Source organism: Cibotium barometz, chromosome 53 (genome assembly GCF_041138505.1).
Source record: "Cibotium barometz isolate CiBa-2024 chromosome 53, ASM4113850v1, whole genome shotgun sequence".
Lineage (NCBI taxonomy): Eukaryota > Viridiplantae > Streptophyta > Polypodiopsida > Cyatheales > Cibotiaceae > Cibotium > Cibotium barometz.
The window spans coordinates 20,207,786-20,230,529 of NC_141098.1; the positions used below are offsets into that span (position 1 = coordinate 20,207,786).

Sequence of the window (22,744 nt, forward strand, 5' to 3'; positions counted from 1 at the left end):
AGAAAATAAGTAATCTTGTAAAATTTTGAGATTTTGTTGTGAAACCTTTGAGCATCTTTCTGGTTGTAATATGGGGATCCTATGTTTATTTTACTTAAGCTCAACCCATCTCCTTTATAGGAAGAACATTGAGGATATAGAACAATCCTATTGGGGAGGTTGGTATTATAGTTGGAAAACCTAGCAAAAAAAATATTTAAAGGCGTTTTTAAAGAATAGATAAGGGGGTTATCTATCTTGAAAAAGAGACAAGTCCTCAAAACCACCAATCAATCACCAAACCTAGTTTTAAAGAATAGATAAGGGGGTTATCTATCTTGAAAAAGAGACAAGTCCTCAAAACCACCAATCAATCACCAAACCTAGTTTTGAGCAATAGCAATGCCTCTCATCTTTCCCCTTAGTCATATTCTACTATTCCTCTTATGTGAAGGTTTTGTTGATGGTACTCATAGATAAAGTTCTGCATGATAGTACATAGTGCATTACAAGAAGTCTTCAAACACTACATGACAAGATTTGGCACAACTCCTCTGGTGAGATGGGCCTAATGGTGGAGCTCCTTGGAAGGCAGATCTGGCTCCCTTTCCTTTTGTCTAGATGGGTAGCCTTATCTTCTTTTTTGGGACAGAGGCTCTGAACTTTCCACTTAGTCATATTCTACCATTCCTCTCTTTTGGGAGAGGCTCTCAATTTTTTGCTTAGTCATATTCTACTATTTCTCTTATGTGAAGGTTTTGCTGATAAAGTTTAACAGTATTCAAGATGCATGATTATACGTAGTGTATTGCAAGCACATTGATGGACTACATGTAAAGCTTTGCCACAACTCCTCTAGTGAGATGGGCCTTATCCTTGTTGGAAGGCAGATTACGCTCCCTTTCCTTTTGTCCAGATGCGTAGCCTTCTCTTCTGTACATATACATATATATATATATATATATATATATATGTATGTATATGTGTGTGTGTATGTGTGTGTGTGTATATATATATATACACACACACACATACACACACACATATACATATACAACGGCATCAAAGAAATGGAGTTTGTGTAATTTTGGCTACACCTAGCTTTTAACCTTACGGTTTGAACTCTAAAAAACTTTAACTCCTTTAGAGGAATCACAATCGTTGCTGTTGTCATTTCAATGAGGTAGCTATGGCTGTTATTATGGAGAATGTAATAGTTGATATCAAGTAAAAATTTTTATGCTTTGTTCCAATACCAAGTAAAAAAATTATATTTAGGGATATATTTTAACTGGACACACTGTCATGGGACTTCAAAGGGTTGGTGCTCATATATGTATGTTGTTATCTATGATAGAGACAGAACCAAGATAAAGACATCAAGAAAACAAACACAAAATATAAGACTTTATTTCATTGCAAATTTCACTCAGCATGCACTTTGAGATTGCATTAATTTATAGCTCTTAATAAGCATCTTTAGATCCATTTTTTTGTCCCCGTCAATTGTTCCAAATTTCTCCATCAGATACCCATTTTTCTCTCAATCACATCCATGAATCTCTCGATCACTTAAATTTCTATTAACTTTTCACTTTTACAATGTAACCAACAAATAGCCTTTCACAATCGATCAACCCACACAAAAAATCTTTATCCAAGGCCTTTAGAGTTTCACTTATGCACACACATGTACAAGGCTCATGCACCCCCTCTCAAACTCACACTGTCTATCACCATAATTTCTAACATATACAAGCTTAACTAGATTACATTTCTATAGAGTTTGTATATATTGCATCGCCTGTATCTCTTATGCAAGTTTGCTACTACCCAAGTTATAGCTTGGATGGCAAATGTGAAGTACAAGTTGTTTATTTGAACATGTAACACCCATTCTCATCAAAGCCAACCCACAAGTTATGTTCCATGATGGCTTAGATAAAAAGAAGACTCTCTTCATATTTGAAATCCAAAGAACATTTGAAAGACATTCTGAAGAACCTTCTTTAGACATGAGTAAAATAATACATCTATCTTTGGCATAGCTCTTTGCAATGTCTTCCACTATTGAAAGAAAGCAACATCTAGGTTAGCCTTAGATTAGCCTAATTAGCTTGGATTAAAAAAAGCTTGAGAGATTAACAATAAGGATAATGGAAAGTAAAGTGTAATGATAGTCCAAAAATATCAAAAGGTTCCAAAAGGTATATCAAGATATCAAAAGATATACCAAGGTACAATAGTCCTAGTGCACATGCCTTTTATAGTCCCAAGGCCCATGTGCCCTAATCCCACATGTAAATGACCCTAAGCCTATATGCCTAGGCCCATCCCATGTGCATGTGCTTTCATCCTCGAAATCTAAGGGTGGTCGTGCATGAAAATTCACATACAAGAGGCTATATACAAAAGCCAAAAATTGAACATATAGTCCGTATACATCCAAGTGTGAAAATGAAGATCATGGTGACATAGACGGTGTAAAGGCCTCCTGGATCAAATGGAAAGCCAAAGAGCCGCACGATCAAAGACATAGATCTCGTGCTACGCAGGTCGAAAGGGTAGATTGTATCTTCCCATGCCACGAGTGTGCGGCCACCTGGGTCAAACGTGAAGTAATGCCGCTCCAACATTAAAAGATAATCTCTGACGATACAGGGATCGAATGGAAAGGTCAGTGGACTCCTACTGATGATAAGCCTAAACAAGCTTCTGCCTGGATCAGAGGAAAATCCAAGGTACTCTAAATCCTAGACAATGATCCTGTGATGATGATTTGGTGCGAACGGAGAGGCTAAGGAACCACCGTCGATGGTGAAGCTGGTCGTATACCCTCCAAGATCAAATGGATAGGTAAGGTATACATCAAGGATCCTCGATATCGATGTCGTGGTAGCACCAGGGTCAAAGGGAAAGCTCGTAAGCCCATCCTCATGACCATGGTGTGAATCCGAAACCCGAGGTATCCACCAAGTTGAATCAACACTCCTCGCAGAAATGTGGAATGGTCTTGGTGCAAAAGAACCACCATGTATGCCATGACCAACATGTGCTATAAATGCATCAAAATGATGTGCCACATAGTCGTAACCATGTGTCCAAAGTGGCAAGAATGCACCCATAGAAAAATGTCCCTACCCCAAAGAACATAGGCTCGTGTCGACACCCGTGAGAACTAAAAGAACGTAGCTTGAAGTTGGTATCATGTAGCATCAAGTGTGACCCAATGTCATCATCCACTAAAGCACCACTCGAACAATCGAAAGCACCATCCACTACGCCAATGTGAACAGAAGCACGAACTGAACCATGCACTACATCCTCAGTCCTAAAGCACATGCCTTTTATAGTCCCAAGTCCATGTGCCCTAATCTCACATGTAAATGACCCTAAACCCATGTGTATGTACATCCTAAAAACACTTTGTTACAAGATGATCATCTCACGGAGGAATACCAATCCTTGTGGCATTGTGTGACGTCAATGCTGTTCATATGTGCCCTCAATCATTCTCCGTCATTGATTAATTAACAAGGGAAGACAAATCTTAAGAAAAATAAACTATTAAGGTTGCATCAATAAATGGCGACAAGCGGGGGCATAAATTTAGGACTTCTGTGAGTCCAACCTCAATATGTTCTAAGGTCGGCCCTCACCATCCTTTTCCATGTGTCAAAGCTTCTCTCTCATAACCTTTCTCCCTCTCCAACCTTGCGCTACAAAAAACACACGCTACACACCTTGGCCTTGCTGCTCTGAGTGTAGTTCCTACTATGCCTCCCATGCAGGCACGAAATGAGAGAGAGGGGGGAGGCGGGGGGGGGGAGTCTTCAAAAAAAAAAAAAAAAAAAAAACTATCAGGTTCGTATAGTCTGTTACACGGTTGGCCCTCCACACAGACGCATCCCCTTCCCACCGCACCTAATGGCCAATATAACGTCGTCCACTCCCCTCTAGTTGACGGGAAAGCTGTGTTTTGTATTATTTGAAGAGAGAGGGAGAGTGTGTGCTTCTCTCTCTGTCTCTCTCTCTCTCTCTCTCTCTCTCTCTCTCTTGTACGAGAGAGAGAGAGAGAGAGAGAGAGAGAGAGAGAGATGGAGCTCATAAGTGTGCAGCGTTGAGAGAGAGAGAGAGAGAGAGAGAGAGAGAGGACAATAGCACTACAAGGGAGAGAAAAACCGCATGACAAGGACACACATTTGAAAACCTTGCAAAAAATTCTAGCTGTGGAAAAGAAAACTAGAGCAAAAACCTTACACAACAAGCTAAGGTCCAAGCTTTTGTTCCTACCTAATTCATAGAGTCCTCAAAAAAGAAAGAAGGTACAGATGAGACCCTATCCCTATCCACACAAATACTTCACACGGAGTATTAATTAATCAGGAAGCTCTTCACACAAACGCTTTATATGATGTATTAATCATTCAAGGGCTCCAAGAAATTAGTATAAGGTCATCGTGGAAAACTCAAAGATATGAGAGCAGAATACAGGAGAAGAGGAAGAGAGATCTCTTGTTGCCCAAGAGGAAGAAATGATGGCAATGAAAAGATGAACAAAGTGTTTTAAGCGTGGTAGCCTGCCATGCCCCATGCATGCCCAGCAGGTAACAAGTAGCCAAATCTTCCAAATAAGGAAGATTTCAATAACATTTAATGCTATTTTTTTTTTCTAAACCATGCCCAAATAAACTACCTTTGCAAAAGTAAAACTTTCATAAAGTTCAAGAAATTTTAACCAATTTCTGCCTTATTGCCCTTCCCTTCACGCTCCTCCCAGGTTCTAAACATAGGTTTTTATGTCCTATACAAATCCATTTGTGAATTAACCAACGTCCGAATTCACATGTAGCTCAGCCCATGAGCCTTTGTATGAGTGTCAAATCCATCAAATCAATGGGTCTTATGAAGCATAGAAAGAGCATCTTCCCTTTAAGAAGGGAGGCCTTGTCTTCTCACAATTTACATAGCCTCCCATACAGTTTATGAACTTGAGAAACCCAACGTGTAAGAAGGATAGAAATTAATTTATCGATTACGATTATATTCTATTAAGTGCATACAAAATTACATGCACAAAATGATTCATCCAAATGGATCGAAATTGTCTCCTCTTTTGGCCGTGTATACCAATCATAGAAAGAGGTAACAAGAATTTTGAGATTGTGATCATAGATTTTTTGTCATAATGTACAAGAAAGAGGTAACAAGAATTTTGAGATTGTGATCATAATTTTTTTTTCATAATGTACACTCCATGTATATAGTGGTTATCTTTAGCCTTAGTTGTAGTACATATTTTTTAAAGGTTGGATAGTAGAGGATTGTGGCAGGTGTTTTCTAGTTGAAGAACATCTATTAAGGTCAGTTAGTGTTGAATCTCATATATTCATGAGATTCCCCTAAGGATGGATGCATAATTGGGAGTCTACAAAGTTTAACCAGCCTTTGAGGTGGCCAATATAAATATGCGAGGCTTTGATGATGCTCAAAGGCATTAATTGAATAGTATTTTATGAAAGGCCCAAAGGGGGTGAGTGATATGGTGTTGGTGGATAACGGGGTGTGGGGCCTAGCATGTGAAGGAAGTCAACCATTGAAGGAAATACCAATTGGGGCTTTAAGATAGAGTCATGCAACTAAGAAAGGGACACACTATGGTTAGGTGGAAAAAGGAAGCTCTTTCCACATGGAAAGTGTCAAGCAAGGGTGTGTGGGGCCTAGCATGTGAAGGAAACCATGATTGAAGGAGATAACAATTAGGGCTTTAAGAGAGAGTCATGAAACCAAGAAAGGGACACACTATAACACTAGATGTCTTTCCACATAGAAAGTGTTGTTGGGCAAGGGTGTGTGAAGGAAGCCATGACTGAAGGAAATATCAATTGTTGGGGCTTCAAGGGACACGCTATGGCTTGGGGGGGAAAGGACGCTAGCCTCTGTAAATATAGGGTTTTCCCATGTTTATTCTAAGACACTGTCCTGACTTCTGTTTCCAGAGTTCATACTTGCTAGAGGCGATAGTGAACATTTTCACTGGTGAGCCCGATTAAGTCTTGTGCACAATTTTTGTTTTTATGCCACCCTGTTTGATTCTCTTCTAATCCTTGTTTTTCCTTAGATACGACCTTTGAAAGATTTTATAAATTTTGTTATATACAAAATTTTCAAGGCAGTTGAAATGAAAAATTGCTTGTTACTTTTATTATTTGGATTCGTAATAAATGTAAAAAGAGAAAGGGAAATTCTCAAGAAACTAAAGGTCCTTCTCGAGGGAACCCGAGAAGCCAAAACCGATGGCAGTGTCTTTAGAGGATTTTTAAAGGCCCAAACATGAAGATATTTGTTTTATATATAAATCTGGACCACTCCACCTTCAAGTGTCCAAAGAAAAAAGAAAAAGGTGCAGAGTAAATCTGAACAAAAGCAAGTGCTTTCTACGAAGAAGACGCCCTTTTTTAGTACTTCAAAATTTACCATGATGATTGCATACATACCATTCGTTGCTACGTCTGCTATGTGGGAGCCTACTTTTGGACCCCATGATTTAATAAAGATGCATGGTAAGATCAAGGGGTAGACTGTTAGGATTGGATCATGGCCGACGACACTATGGCACATAACCTATTTAAGTTATGTGAAACACCAAGTGCTCATAAGTATGTGGTGTCTCTATTAGAGGGTATTGATAAGGTGTGGGGGGACACCATGATTAATGGTGTCAAGGTGAAAGTTTTAAGGGTATAAGCAATGTTTGTACTTTCAAATTAGGAATTTAGACATGACAACTGTTGTCCTAGGCAAGGAAAGGATTTTTGGATTGGGCCAAACTTTGCAAACAAGTTATGTAAATAGCTCAATTTCTTTGAAGATTGAAGAAAGAACAATCTAGCTTCAAAGCGAACATGATAAACCCAACTCACCTCTTACATGTTTGATGGAGCTAGATCGACTAATGGGAAATCAAGGATATACATGTAATTCTTTGTGACCTTACTTTTTATGATGATTTATTTGCTACTCTTTAGAAAAAAATGAAAGTTATTACGTGAAATTTTCTAATTTAATGCATGAGTTTAAAAATACTTTTCTTGAAGATTTTGGTAATGGCCAGTAGGAAAGTAGATCATTGTATAGATCTAGTGCCTAGTAGTACACCTTTGTTTAAAAATCCGTATAGACTTAGCAAAGTAGAACAAGAGGAATTGGAAACGCAGCTGTCTCAATGCTTAAGAAAAGGTCAAATTCAGCCTAGGCGCTCTCCTTAGGCTACCTTAGTTTTATTGGTGAAGAAGAAGGATGGTTCTATGTAAGTATGCAAAAACTCTTCAAGAAGGTTTTATGTAAGTATGCACAGACTCTTCAACTTTTAGAAGATCAAGGAGCTAAGTATTTGTAAAAGTTAGCTCTCTGATCTAGGTATCACCAAGTACGCATTAAGTCTAAGGATGTACCTAAAATAGGTTTAAAAGTCATATAGGAAATTTCAAGTTCAAAGTTATGTCACTTTGCGGCTTCATTTAGCCAATGCACCAACCATGTTTATAACAATAATGAGATTTAATCAAGGAAAATTTGTGGCGGTATTTTTAGATGATATCTTAATCTTTGGCAGATCTAAGAAGCAACATATTAATCTTTAAAAAGTTCTTTAACTTCTCAAAGAGCATTCCCTGTTCAGTAAGGAGTCTAAGTGTGACTTCTTTTTTTCCCAAGAATCGAAGTATATAGGACATATTATATTCCATAAAGGAATCCACATGGATACTGAAAAGATTTAAGTTATTCTAAAGTGACCACACCCAAAAAGTATTCAAGAAGTACAAACATTTATCTATTGCAAAATCATTAAAATTATGTGAAGGTAGATGTTTCAATTAGCACAAAGGGAAAGGAAAAGCCTTCACCTTGGAAGAATCCAAAAAGAAAAGCTTAAGATACTTATAGCAACAACTCCTATGCTAAAAGTAGTAGGCCTAAATGAGTATTATTGTTGAAACAAATGCAAGTAATAATGTGGTAGGAGTGATTCTTTTATAAAAAGGATGACCACTTGCTTTTGAAAGCAAGAAGTTAGATCCATTCAACATATGAGAACGAATCTTGAAAGTCATGCATTGTAGAAGTGACATCATTATTTATATGATGCCAAATTTGAAATCCCAATTGATCATCAAATAACATCAAATAGATTTGTAATCAACTAGACCTTCGTTTAAGAAGGCTCGTTGGTAGATTGAGATGTTACAAAAGTTTGATTTTGAATTGAGGTATCAAAAAGGCAAGCTTAATGTGGTAGCTAACTCTCCCTTAGCCAAATGGCAATGGTAAAAAATTTGCTTTAGTCCATTCATGATGATGTATGATTTTCAGCCTAGAGCTCTATAGTTGTAGGGTTAGAGAAGGAAAAGGTGTAGTCACTCAAAGACTTTAAGTATGAACCAAATGGTTAAGCTAGCTCAAAACAACATTGAGAAAGCTCGAGATAGAGAAACAATTTGTGAACCTACACTCAAGAAGGGTAGAGTTTAATTAAGACCTTTCAAGAAGGGTAGAGTTTAATTAATATGATTGACTTTTCAAAGGTACCTAAAACTTCTGAAATGTAGTGAAGTGTGGAGAGATTCAAGGAAGAATCTATGGGAGAGAATCATGGAGAGATTTGTGGATCTAATTAGTAACTAATCTTGATTAGCTCATTGTAATCACTTTTGTACTTGCCTATTTAAAGAGGCATACTAATGTAAGAGATGCGCTCTCATTCTTCATCATTGAAACTTGCACTATGACAAGGACCTATCATTCTATCTTTTATTTCTTTAAACTAATAGCTTATAGAATGCTCCATGCATCTTTTACATGTAGATTCTAAACACATTTTACCTTCTTAATGTTATCTAGGCCTCCAAAAAATGTTAATAAATGTGTGTGTGTGTGGAAGAGAGAGAGAGAGAGAGAGAGAGAGAGAGAAGTGCACAACAATGTAAAGGCTATACATTATTTTATCACCCAAAACATTGCACTCACTTCAAAATAGTGTAATAACTTCAAGGTTGTAAAGAATTAGAATAACCTTTTCCTTGAGCTCTTCCATGTTCTCCAAAAATAGACCCCCCTACACAATGATCAAGAGGTGACACACAACTTTACACAAACAAGCTAGCACTAAATTTGTTAATTTTAGTCAATGTTGAAATAAAACAGTCATCTTCAAGGTTTGAATGACATGATGAGGAAGTCCAAATCTTTTCACTTACCTTCTTTGCACGAATACGTCCCAAGCTATCTTCTATTTGTTGCTCTAAATGGACTAGATCACTTAAGGAAAGTCTCTCAAGATCATCACCCATCATGTTTCTACATTAACCATTAACATATCTTTTGTGAGTTTAAAAATAGTATAAAATGGTAGTGTTTCATACACATAGGACATCTTAAAGCTCAATACCTTTGTAGAAGTTTCAACTTCTCGGTGTATTGGTTCAACTTGTCCACCTCAATGTTCTGCATTATGATAAAAAGGTAAATGCCTACCTTTGTCACTAGGAAGTTATGTAAGTGGGATTGTATATGAATGACTCATTAATTTGCAAACATGTTATAATATAAAACCACTCCCAAACAAACATTGAAATTGGTTTGCATTATTCTCACATTAGGGAGATCAAGAAGCTCATCTCTAGAATTTGAGCCCTCATGGCACTTTAAATAACGATTGAGCACATTCTCCATGCTGTAGAATCATAAGAAAAAGAGAAAAAAGTGTGTAAGATTCAATATTATAATTAAGGACCATACCATGTGTGTAAGTTTACATGAATAAAATTTGACTCATTTCAACAGGCCATTACTTTTTTGGATAGAGAATTTGTTAAGAAAAGAATATATATATATATATATATATATATATATATATATATATATATATATATATATATATATATATATATATATATATATATGTATGTATATATGTATGTATATATGTATATATATGTATGTATATATGTATATATATGTATGTATATATGTATGTATATATGTATATAAATATATATGTATATATGTATATATATATATATGTATATATGTATATATATATATATATATGTATGTATATATGTATATATGTATATATGTATGTATATATGTATATATGTATATATGTATATATGTATAATGTATGTGTATGTATGTATATATGTATATATGTATATATGTATGTATATATGTATATATGTATATATGTATATATATATATATATATATATAGGAGAGGTGCTAGGTTCGAATCTACCCACTCTCGTAGTGAAAAGTGATGGCACGTAATTTCAGAACCCACTCTTTTGTTTATACATGTGTGTGTGTGTGTGAGGTATGTGTGTGTGTGTGTGTGTGTGTGTGTGTGTGTGTGTGTGTGTGTGTTTGTGTGTGTGTGTGAGGTAGATTTGAACCCACTCTTTTGTTTATACATGTGTGTGTGTGTGTGTGTGTGTGTGTGTGTGTGTGTGTGAGGTATGAGGTTCAAATCTATCCACTTTTCACCATGGGAGTGGGTAGATTCAAACCTAGCATCTCCACGTAGGGAGTTAAGGGCACTACCGTTGGCGGGCTATAACCTACGATGCCTTATATTGCAAGAGAGTGGGTATTCAAATTACATGCTATTATGGGAGTGGGTAGATTCAAACCTAGCAAGGACACTACCGCTGGCAAGCTACATTCTAGGACACCTTAAAGAATATATAGATATTGAAAGTTGCCCTAGAGAATCCTTGTTTGTTTTCCTTAAATGAGTTTGATATTTAACTTTTGTTGAAATGCTTTCAATAAAAAACACAAGTATAGTAGTATCTAGAAGGAAGACTAGCAATGTAAGATTGCTAATGTCGTGAAACTACAAAGGGAGAGAGAAATGCAACAAAAGACTTACAAGTGCAATCACACAAGCAACTTAACCAAATCCTTGTATTACATATAATAAATAAATACACAACTAATTATTCAAAATTACAAATGGTGATCAATTTGTTGGGACGAAATGGTGTTCAATTTGTCATCTCACCCAACTCATAAAAGACCCCTACTAGTTAAAAGTAAACGAGATGGATGCAAATACTTCTCCTGGATCTTCCAATTACCTATGGTTTTGCTTGCTCAAGAGAAGAAGATGAAAAATACTTAATGATTAATTTGGATGACTCAGTTAAAAGGCCCTACTGGAGCTACTCGACCACTCCTACCCAACTTGTAGTCATGCTTCTTGAACGAGGGTGTTTACATTTAGCCTATCTATAATACACAACTTTTAAGCCTATCCATATGCAACTTCCAAGATGTCCTAATTGACCGTATAGCTACCCAACCAATCTACTAGCTAGAGCTTGGTCACATTACCCCCCCTCAGGATTATATCTATCCTCAATTACATTGCCTCTATTGATAATTGAGCCAAGCTCTCAACTACATTTAGGACTCATCCCTAAATTAGTCCTCATGAAACTAAATGGCTTCTTTAAAATATGGAGAACCTTAAAGGTGTTAGAGACTATTGCAACAAGAGTCTAATTTATACTAGTAAGAACCACCTATTTTGGCTCTAGCAGCTCTTGCAATCCCTCATCATAACTAACACTTGTACATCTTTATTTGAGCGGGCACCAGCCCCAATTCATGATACTCAACAAGATAGCTCAAGTGAAATCAAATGAAGCTTCCAATTGCTCAATAACTCTAGCTAAAAAACCAATGTCTCTAAGCTTCTTATGATCTTTCTTGGGATCCAATTTAGAAGAAACTTTTTCTTGAGTCTCTACTTTTGGGACTTTAAACAAACCCAATCACCTTACGATCTCAAATGGATCTTTTTTCTTGGGATCCAATTTAGAAGAAACTTTTCCAAACTACTAGTCTCTACTTTTGGACCTTTAATAAACCCAATCCCCTTGTGTAAAAAACCCATCTTGCCTATCCTTTACCAGCCTCATAGACGTGCTTGGTCTGAGCCTTTCATATCTCTTCTTGTATCTTCACAACATATGAGCCATGTCTTGGACCACTTGATCTGCACCGTAGTGTCCAGCATAAGTTTCAAGAGCTCCTAGCATCGGGTACACAATTTAAGAACCATAAACCACCTCAAAGGTAATCTTCTTTATTAATGCTTAGATAGTATCATCGATAGCATGTTCCACCAACGGAAAATATTTGCCATAAAGAGTTTGAAACTCCTAATAATAACACTAAAAAATAGCGATCATCATCTTATTCATACTCTCTATCTAACCATCTATCTACGGGTGAAATTTTTTAAGGAACTACAACTTTGTTTCTAATTCATAGTACAAATGCACTTGTTAGATTATCCTTTTCTAATGAGTCCAAGGTCATTGACATTACTATAGAAAATTCCACATTGGGAGCCTTTTTTTTTAAAGTTGTTCTTCTTGTAAACACTCAAACTTAAAAAGGAGATAATAAAAAGAAGCTTGGCTTCTTCTTCTTCTTTTAAAAGATAAGAAGAAGATAAAGAAGAAGCTTCTCCTTAAGCTTGAATGTGAAGAGAAGAAGAAGAAGAGGGTTTTCCTTCCAAACTCACTTCTTTTAATGTTTTTTATGTACATGCTACAGTATTAGCCTTGGGCTTTACGCTCATGTAAGACCCATGGACTCTTTGCATTATTATCCTTTCAAAAGAAACATATGAGATTCTTTGATGCAATATATGGAAGTGGAAAAACAAAGAATAAAAGATATAATCCAAGCTTTTTCTCCTTACTCTCCTTTGTCGTGGCATGGCACATGTCAAGAGACAATTGGTCATATAACTGTACATGATTTTAAGGGTCATAATGGTAAAAATAAAAGGCCATTAGTTGTAATTGAAAACTATATTAGTAGTGCTTTAGAGCTTCATCAATATCAAATTGGAGTTTTCTTAAGTTTAATTATTAAGGCTTTCACATTGGTCTTTTACATTTTCCCACACTCTTGTGTTATCCTTAGGAGCTAGTATGGAGTCATGCGAGGAAAGCCATAAGTTTATTTTTACGAACCTTGTCAAACAGAAAGACCTTGAGTTATGGGCTATTTGTAAGAGTGCTAGAGACACACCATCTACCCTCCATATCATATCGAACTTGGAGGTGACTCTCTCATCATTTCATAGGTTCACGATGCCATTTATGTAGATGAGTGAACATCACATCATCATCTCTCTCCATTGTCATGTGAATTGACATATCGCCAAGTACGTGAGCTTGGTTCTATTAGAGAAAGGGCATATTTGGACCTATTTCTTGAAAGCCGGGAAATGCAGTCTGGGATGGAAAAGCCCCTTACTATTTCACGATATTCGCATACTCATATGATGGCACATATTCTATGGTCGATGCCACATACGGGAGGATGCTGAACAATTGTCATAATCCCATATCCTTTATAAAGCAATTATTCGCAAAGTTTATCTTTGGGAAGAAGCAGGCTAACTACACCAACCATCGGTGATAGTGGTGCTCATCATGGAGGTTGTCTCCAAGACTAGGAGAGGTAGCCTCCACTAGCTCTTTGTGTAGTTTCTTCTTCAAACCCACCATTCATACCCTTGTCTGTTGTTGAGGTACCAGGCACTCCTTCAGACCCATCTGAGCAACTAATGCCTCAGGTGGGGAATGACATGCATACTACCACTAGGAGCATCCAACATGTAGTGTGCCTATAGGTTTTTCATAGTAGTAGGTGTTCTATTTTTATGTTTATAGCTTTATATCTACTTTTTTATATTTCTTAAATTAATGGTGGTTGATTGTTTATGTAGGATCCCACATCTACTAGTGCTAATTCAATTACATCAGGGATCAGCAAGAGACTCACAATCTAGCTGCAAGAGATGAGAGCTAAGATCGAGCATTTGAGCACAGCATTGCTACGCAAATGCATCGGACAAAAGATTTTGGCAACCATCTGCTAGATCTGTCTTTGTAATTAAAAGATTTATAATTACGGTCTATACCTCATAATTTCTTAAGCTATACCTAATTAGAGAGGATAATCAACTTTTTTATGTGCTTTATTTTTTGAGCAAGTAGTTCATGAGATAGAGAAACAACTTAACTAGAGCAAATGCTAAGAGTGTTAGAGGAGTTATGGCAGTGCAGCACAAGATTATGGAGAGGATTGCACAGCATAGAGAGGAGCAATTGATTGAAAGCAACCTCACTACACAAAAGCGTGTGGGTGGTACTGGTCTGAGTAGCACCTTGGATCATGGTGGTAGCAACAGTGCCTCTTTACAGGCGCAACATGTTCTTACGAGTGATGTTGGCTCCAATGGCACCTTGGGTCATGGTGGTGGTAACAACACCTCTTTACAAGAGCAACATGTCCTTCCTACATAGGAGTTTATACATTTAGAGTGGCACGCATGAACAATAGCTGATTATAGATTTTGGGTTTACACAAAAAGATATTTTGCAATAGCACAATGTCTATTTTATCAACTTATGCGACTCGTGAGCTCCCGAATATACTACTACGAGTCCAAGATTCTATCTTTGGGATAGGCCAGCTCGCAGAGATTCGATGACACCCGCCACAATCGGCACACAATGTCCTTGACCTGCATATAACCACCATTGACGGATAATGATATAGATTAGACACTTGTTGATAGTGACTAAACTCAAACTACCTTGGTTATCTTACTATTACATTATACTTAGATCTATCATTTGATGGTGACTAAACTCAAACTACCTTGGTTATCTTACTATTACATTATACTTAGATCTATCATTTGATGGTGACTAAACCTAGACTAGTTGGGTTAGCTCACATCATAATGTACTTAGTTGACGTTTATGTTTTATGAGATATGTCTTCATTGAGCATTATTGCGTTCTACTTAGTTAATGTTCATTATTTATGGATTTTTTTGTTGTTACACTTCGACTATCATGTTGTTCTTTTGGCAAAGTGTGGAGAGGAGCGACCCCCAATGGTGACCAAATAATTACGTGGAGATGGATGCCCTTCACATACTTGTAAAGTTCAATCACCATCAAACATCCTTTGAGCATGATGGGATCGAGAAAACCCATATTTTGTGTGTTGGAACTCTCTTCGGAAAACCCACATGGAAAACATGAGATGGAGCACCATATCTCACATGAACAACATCCAATGGTGACCAAACTCCGGACTCTCTTAGGAAAATCCATACAGAAAACGTGAGATGGAGCACCGTATCTCACATGAACAACATCCAATGGTGACCAAACTTTGCAAGTGTATGGAAATGGGTCCCCCTATACACTTACAAAGTTCGGTCATTGCCACCATCCAACGTCATTTGGGCATGACAGGTTTCAGAAAACCCACATTTTAAGTGTTTGGGTCCTCTTCAAGAAACCCAAGTAGAAACATGAAATGAAGCACCACATCTCGAATGACATTCGATGGAGACCAAACTTTGCAAGTGTGTACCCCCCACGCACTTGCAACATTTGGTTACTATCCGATGTCATTCAGGCATGAGGGGATTGAGAAAATCCACATTTTTGGACGTTTGGACCCACTTGGACGAACCCGCGTAAAAAACGTGAGATGGCACATCATATCTCACATGAGTGACATTCGATGGTAATGAAACTTTACAAGTGTGTGGAAAGGAGATCCCTCTCCCACACAAACTAGTAAAAGTTTGGTCATGAATAAATGTTGTTTAGGCATGAGAAGATTGAGAAAACCCATATTTTGGATGTTTGGACTCTCTTGGAAAAACGACGTAGTAGAAAACGTGAGATGGAGCACTATATCTCACCTAAACGACATTCGATGGTGAGCTGACTTTACAAGCGTGTGGAGAGGGGTTCTCCCCATATACTTGCAAAGTTCACTCACCATTAACCACCATTCATGTACAATGTAGCTAAGAAAATCCACATTTTGGGCGTATGAATCCTCTCAGGAGGAAAAACCTCGTAGAAAATGTGAGATGAAGCACTATATATTGCATGAATGACATCCGATGGTGACAAAACTTTGCAACTGTGTGAGGGGGGATGCCCCCACACAATTACAAAGTTTGTTCATCGTTTGGCAATCATGAGATCGAGAAAATCCACATTTGGGTGTATGGGCTCTCTTGGGAAAACCCACGAAGAAAACGTAAGAATGGTCACACCATCGGATGGCATTTCAGCATGATGGGATCAAGAAAACCCACATTTTGGGCATGTAGATAATCTTAGGGAAACTCACATAGAAAACGTGAGATGAAGCATATCTCACCTGGAGCGATGTTTAATGGTGACCAAACTTTAGTACGATTGTGTGGAGAGGAGTGTCTGCCACACATTTGCAAAGTTTAGTCAATCATCATGGTGTGTCATTCGTGCATGACGAGCTTGAGAAAACCCACATTTTGGGCATTTGGGATCTCTTTTAGGAAAACCCACAGAGAAACTTGAGCCCTACCTTTACCCGTTCTAGAAAAGAAGTATTTCCAATGTGACAATGGAGTGAGGGCACAAAGGACAAGCTAGCACACCCAATACTTTCAAGGCACTCAATTCCTTGGTCTATTCTATGCTAAGGGGATAATATTTAACTACATGCTCCGAGTGATTTCGATTGGGCTGGATTTTATGACACTAGTGGCTTTTGCTTTTATCTTGGTGATTCTAGTATATCATGGCTCATCAAGAGGCAACCAATAGTGGCCACTTCGAGCTGTGATTGAAATTGAGTACAAGACAACTTTTATAGTGATTATGCAATGTGTATGGCTCAAATGCCTTTTGACAAATCTTGGTATTAGACAACGATCCTCCACCTCCATCTTCACTGACAACCAGATTCCATTGGCTATTTACGAGAAACCTAGTGTAGTAGTGTGTCATGCTTGCATAAAGCAACTTGAGGTATATTAGGGAGAGGCTCCTTGCATGAGAGATCAGCATGGCTTATGTCTCTACACACAACAATGTGGAAAATTATATTCCTGAAGGTCTCTCATGAGAGAAGTTTTAAGCTTTCGAAACGTTGCTACCGCCACGAAAACATAAATATGAGATGGATTTTTGAAAAGGGGAACATACCTAATAGGCCTCCATGTTAGTGGATGCATTGGATTTCTAATGTTTTTGTATTAATAATTTTCCTTTACATATGCATAGTATGTTTATTAAAGAGTTTTTTATTCCACTACTTAAAGGCCGATGAAAAGCCGCCATGCATATATGTGCATTGTAACATGAAATCCCCACATCCCCTTGATAATTTTCCCATGGAAAAGGACCATTCTCTTGTAGTGTTTAATATCTTTTGGTGGAAGATTAATATCGAGTGGCTAACACCTACAATATAAATATTGGCTATCCACACTCCATGAGTAGTGGCCATTCTCTTATAGGGTTTATTATCTTTTGGCAGAAGATCAATGCGTGGCTCATAGCAATTTTACAAACATTGGCTCTCCACACTCTATGATAAGTGTACTAGTTTGACAGCAAGGCAATCTTGAAGTTGAACGGAGCTTAGCAATGGCAAGTGAATCAATCTTTTCTACATAGAGAGTTGGGGCAACGATGAGGACCTTGTGTTGTTTAACTTACTTTGTGACGAGAATGAGGTGTTGTATCACATTAACCCAAGCTAGGGTCATTTTTGTTGTGATTGAACCAAAGGATAAAGATGATAACTTGTATACCAACACATACACATTGGTACCTCATTTAGTTCCCATGCTCATACATCTAGACAAGGACAAGGAATGCAGGTGGTCATCCAAGAAGGAGGATACTAAGGTAGAGCAAAAAGAAGTGTCTAGGTCTATTGTCCACTCAATTAAGAATGAAACTAAATAAAGTGTTTTAAATTTAGAACTCTTCATAGTTTAAGTAGTGGTATTTACGCATTTATGAATTTTTATGAATAGCATTAGAGATGCCTAGAGATGTCTTAATAGTCGAGCTTCATGTGTGTTAACTAGCACTAAAAAGTGGTCCACCTTACTACCTTAGTACGCTTCGAGCCGACTAGGAGTGCAACTATCAATCTACAAAATTTCTATAATATGGTGCAATTTTTAAACCCTTGGATATTTATAATGTCTGTAGAGAAGATCTCATATTTTTACGATCGTATACAGATTTTCTTTCATTATGTTATAACATAAGCTCTACAAAAGATTAATCCTAGTAGGCAATAATATTGGAGAAGCAAGATACAATTAATATATTCAGTCGCCTGCACCTTCGATTCATTGTGCCATGCACTAGATCACTGCAGCTACTGATAGTAATAATGACTTATTTAGACAGAAGAATATGGATTACCTGGGGCTTGCGAACTGGAAGAGTTTTCCCTTGCTGGAGAAGATGATAACAGCTACCTCCGCATCGCAAAGCACTGAGAGGTCGTGCGCTTTCTTCAGCAGACCTCCCCGACGCTTCGAGAAGGTCACTTGGCGTGTGGTGGCGTTTTCAATCCGTTTGATCTTGATCTTACGGCGCACCATCTCCTCTCCTGCGTAACCATGAATAATAACATCCTCACTGCGTGTACACAGTACCAACATAATTCACTCACACACGCAGCACGCAGCTAAATAAAACAAATTAGAGCAAAGACATCGTCGTCTCTCCTCAATGCGTTCTACGTCAAAGCTCTGTGGGAAAACCAGCGTAGACGAAAGCACAAACAACCAATATTATTATCCTTGCTGTGGTCGACGTTGAACAAATCTTAAGGATAATGCCAAAACCTAAACGCTTAAAAGGAAGACGTCTATCCGCAACCCCAAATTAAGCAGAAAAGCAACGTTAACTTATGCTCACAAACAACTGTTTCCATTAGAGCAAAATGAAAATATCTGAGAAAAAGCATGGCAAGCGAAAATGTAAATCTGAAAAAAAGGCATAAAATTTTACACAGAAGTAGTCTTGCAGCTCAGAAGAGATACCAGCGTCTCGGGCTTAATAATAATTGGAGAAGAAAAACAAAGGCGAGTGCAGGGTGAGGCCCTCTCTGTTCTCTCAATATCCAGCGAACCCAAGGTATGCCGTCTTCTTCTGTACAATATAAGGACTGCCATGAATGGCCAACCAATACACACTTGATGGGCGTACGTACCCCGACCCCGCCCCTTTGTTGTTGCCGAAAGAGAGAGAAGGCCCTTGTTTTCAAGCCCGTTTAAGTTTTTCATTCAATATAAGAAAAAAAGAAAAAAAATATGCTCAAGTTGATTACTTACCGTGGTACATACTTTCTCTTTTTAGAGTCATTCACTGGCGTGTGTGTGTGTGGTGTGTACATCACCTTGTCATAGCTGGATGCCCCGCACACTCTTGTCCTCTTGAACCACCGATGAGTCGTGACAAGCCTTCTTGCAATTTGCCCACCCACCACCCACCCACCCATCACGTCACATCGTCCTAACCTACATGTGACATGAATTTCACCATTTCTACAACTTGCCACCCCCCATCACATCGTCCTCTTGCCCACTTGTCAATCAAGGCTCAAGCACCACCTATCCCCAACCCAGATCCAACAATAGATCCTCCGGTCTAAAGAGCCCCCACAGTCCAGTCCACCCTGGATCGATTGCGGGGGAAACCATAACATCGAGCAAGCAATTTCTTCATTATTTCACTACAACTTGAAAATTTCACTACAATTTCTTCATTATTTCACTACATACATATATAGTGTACGTGTGTGTGTATGTATGTGTGTATGTGTGTATATCTTTTCTTATATTGTTTATTTGTATACGTGTTTATATATATGTGTATATATGTATATATGTCTATATATGTGTGTGTGTGCGTTTGTACTTATATATATAATATAATTTTTTTCATAATATGTATTTAATTATTCAAAAAATGAACATATTTAATATAATAAAACACACACACACCCACGCACAGGCACACACACATATACACAAACAGATATATATTATAAATATATGTATTTAAATAATAAACATAAGAATTATATATATATGTATATGTATATGTATATACATATACATACATACATACATACATATATATATGTATGTATGTATAAATGTAAATAAAAATACACACACATGTATACACACATACAGATATGTTTTCTATTTAATTTATGTTTTTATTTATATTTTATTAAAAGCTACTCTTTATTCTCTATCTCTCACTCTCTTTCTCTCTCTTTTCACCCTCTCCCTCATTACATCTCTCTCTCTCTCTCTCTCTCCAGGTCTGCCCCATCTCACTCTCTCAAGCACATTCTACACATAGATGCAGATGTACACACATGCATGCATATACTCTCTCTCTCTCTCTCTCTCTCACACACACACACACACACACACACACATGTACACACCACACATACACTAATGCAAACGCACACTCTCTCTTCCCACACAAACTATCTCCTACGTAGAAATTCTCTGCCTCTTCTCTCTCTCTCTCTCTCTCTCTCTCTCTCTCTCAAAAACACACACACACATGTACACACCACACATACACTAATGCAAACGCACACTCTCTCCTCCCACACAAACTATCTCCTACATAGAAATTCTCTGCCTCTTCTCTCTCTCTCTCTCTCTCTCTCTCTCTCTCAAAAACACACACACACATGTACACACCGCACATACACTAATGCAAACACATACTCTCTCCTCCCACACAAACTATCTCCTACATAAAAATTCTCTCTCTCTCTCTCTCTCATGCACACACACTCCCTCTCTCTTCATGCACACTCTCTCACATAGAAACTCTCTCTCTCTCTCTCTCTCTCTCTCTCTCTCTCTCTCACACACACACACACACACACACGCTTAAATAGATTTACACACATATATATAATTTTAATTAGTTAAATTTTAATGGTAGGGATGGGTGGTGAGGTGTGCTCACTCTCAAATAAATGCATCTTACATGTAATCTCTCTCTCTCTCTCTCTCTCTCTCTCTCTCTCACACACACACACACACACACATGCACATGCACACCCTCTTTCTCTCACATACACATGCACACACTCTCAAGTGTCGAAACTATCTCTCTCTCTCTCTCTCTCTCTCTCTCTCTCTCTCTTACACACACATGTACACACATGCACATGTACTAATGCAAACACACACTCCTTCCCCCCATACACTCTCACACATAGACTTCCATGTCTCTATCTCTCTCTGTGTTTCTCTCTCTCTCTCTCTCTCTCTCTCTCTCTCTCTCTCTCTCTCTCTCTCTCTCTCCACTCACTCACACACACACACATGTTATCTCTCTTCTCACTCACTCTCTCTCTCTCTCTCTCTTACATACTACATTCATGCACACACACAAACACACTTCTTTCTCATGCACACATACTCTCTCTCTCTCTCTCTCTCTCTCTCTCACACACACACACACACACTTACACACCTACATGTAAATATATATTATCTAGAATATTATGTTTTATTACAGTTAGAGACGTATACCTATATATACATTCAATCCTCGGATGAATCTATCAAGCAGTTGGTTGTTATTGAAGCGCTCATCTCGGGAGTCCAGCGAGAATTTAGATGCTTTAATCGACTACATTTATAAAATAAAGAAACACATATACACATATATTTTTAATTAATATTAAATTTTAATACGTGGGGATGCATGATGAGGTGTGTTCACTCTTAAGTAAGTGTATCTTATATACAATGTCTTTTGTCTTCTCTTTTGCATACATATGTGTGTGATTGTGTGTGCACATATACACATATGTGTGATTGTGTAATGTCTTCACGCGTGCATGTGTCATGCAAGTGTCTTGATTATGTGTATGTGTTAGTGTGTATTTGTTGTGTGTGTGTGCATGGTGTGTGTTTTTATTTATGTGTATCCATAGCGAGTGTCTACATGTACATGTGTGTGAGCATGTGAATATACTCGTGTGTACATCTATGTGTGTGCACGTGTAGGGTGCATATGTGTGTGTGAGTGTGTGCATGTCCATGTGTGTGCACATGCACTTGTGTATGTGAGTGTGTTTATGTGCTTGTGTGCATGTATACACGTGTGTATGTGCAAGCTTGAGTGTGAGTGCAAGTGTGCATATGTCTATGTGTTGCACGTGTGTTCATGCGTGCGAGTGTGTGTGCACGTATCATGTGCTTGTGTCTATGTGTTGTGTGTGTGTGTGTGTGTGTGTGTGTGTGTGTGTGTGTGAACATACATGTGTGTGCATCGACATACATATAAATCTATTTATATATACATGCTTACATACCTATAGATACACATACATACATAATATGTATACGTGTGTGTGTGTATGTATATTCTCTCTCTTACACATGCACATAATATAATATTAGAAGATATGTATGTGTGTGTGTGTGTGTGTGTGTGTGTGTGTGTGTGTGTGTGGAGGAGGGGGGAGGGGCGGGCAATTTGCTTTCTAATGTATTATATATATATATATATATATATATATATATATATATATATATATATATATATATATAAGAAACTCATTCAATGAGTAAATGGTTTGATGGTGACAGGTAATTATGATCCCCAATGCATCTAGGTGTGTGGGAAAGAAACCCCCAAACACTTGTCTTCTCTTCTCCTTTCTCCTTTTCAAAAGTTCTCCCTCTCCTTTCGCCACATAAAGGGGTGGGCACTCTTGTTTTATCTTGTACTAGTATTGCACCCGCGCGTTGCTGCAGCCGACCAAGGTTCGAGAAAAGAACTATTCCCTC

General features: G+C 37.8%; 1 protein-coding gene across 2 annotated transcripts in view; it reads right to left on the reverse strand.

Moving 5' to 3' along the window:
* The window catches only part of LOC147608380 (MADS-box transcription factor 31-like), a 31,460-nt gene extending 12,308 nt beyond the window's left edge, over positions 1 to 19,152 (reverse strand). Inside the window, exons 1-6 of one of the 2 annotated variants that reach the window (XM_086788979.1) lie at positions 18,912 to 19,152; positions 18,318 to 18,507; positions 9,634 to 9,712; positions 9,428 to 9,483; positions 9,237 to 9,336; positions 9,053 to 9,094 (exon numbers count right to left, since the gene is read on the reverse strand). In XM_086788979.1, the coding sequence (XP_086645105.1) occupies positions 9,053 to 9,094; positions 9,237 to 9,336; positions 9,428 to 9,483; positions 9,634 to 9,712; positions 18,318 to 18,499 (459 nt within the window). In that variant the 5' untranslated portion in view covers positions 18,500 to 18,507; positions 18,912 to 19,152. The remainder of the gene's footprint in view (positions 1 to 9,052; positions 9,095 to 9,236; positions 9,337 to 9,427; positions 9,484 to 9,633; positions 9,713 to 18,317; positions 18,508 to 18,911) is intronic. The other variant, XM_086788978.1, reaches the window with a different exon arrangement.
* Between the last annotated feature and the right edge of the window lie 3,592 nt (positions 19,153 to 22,744).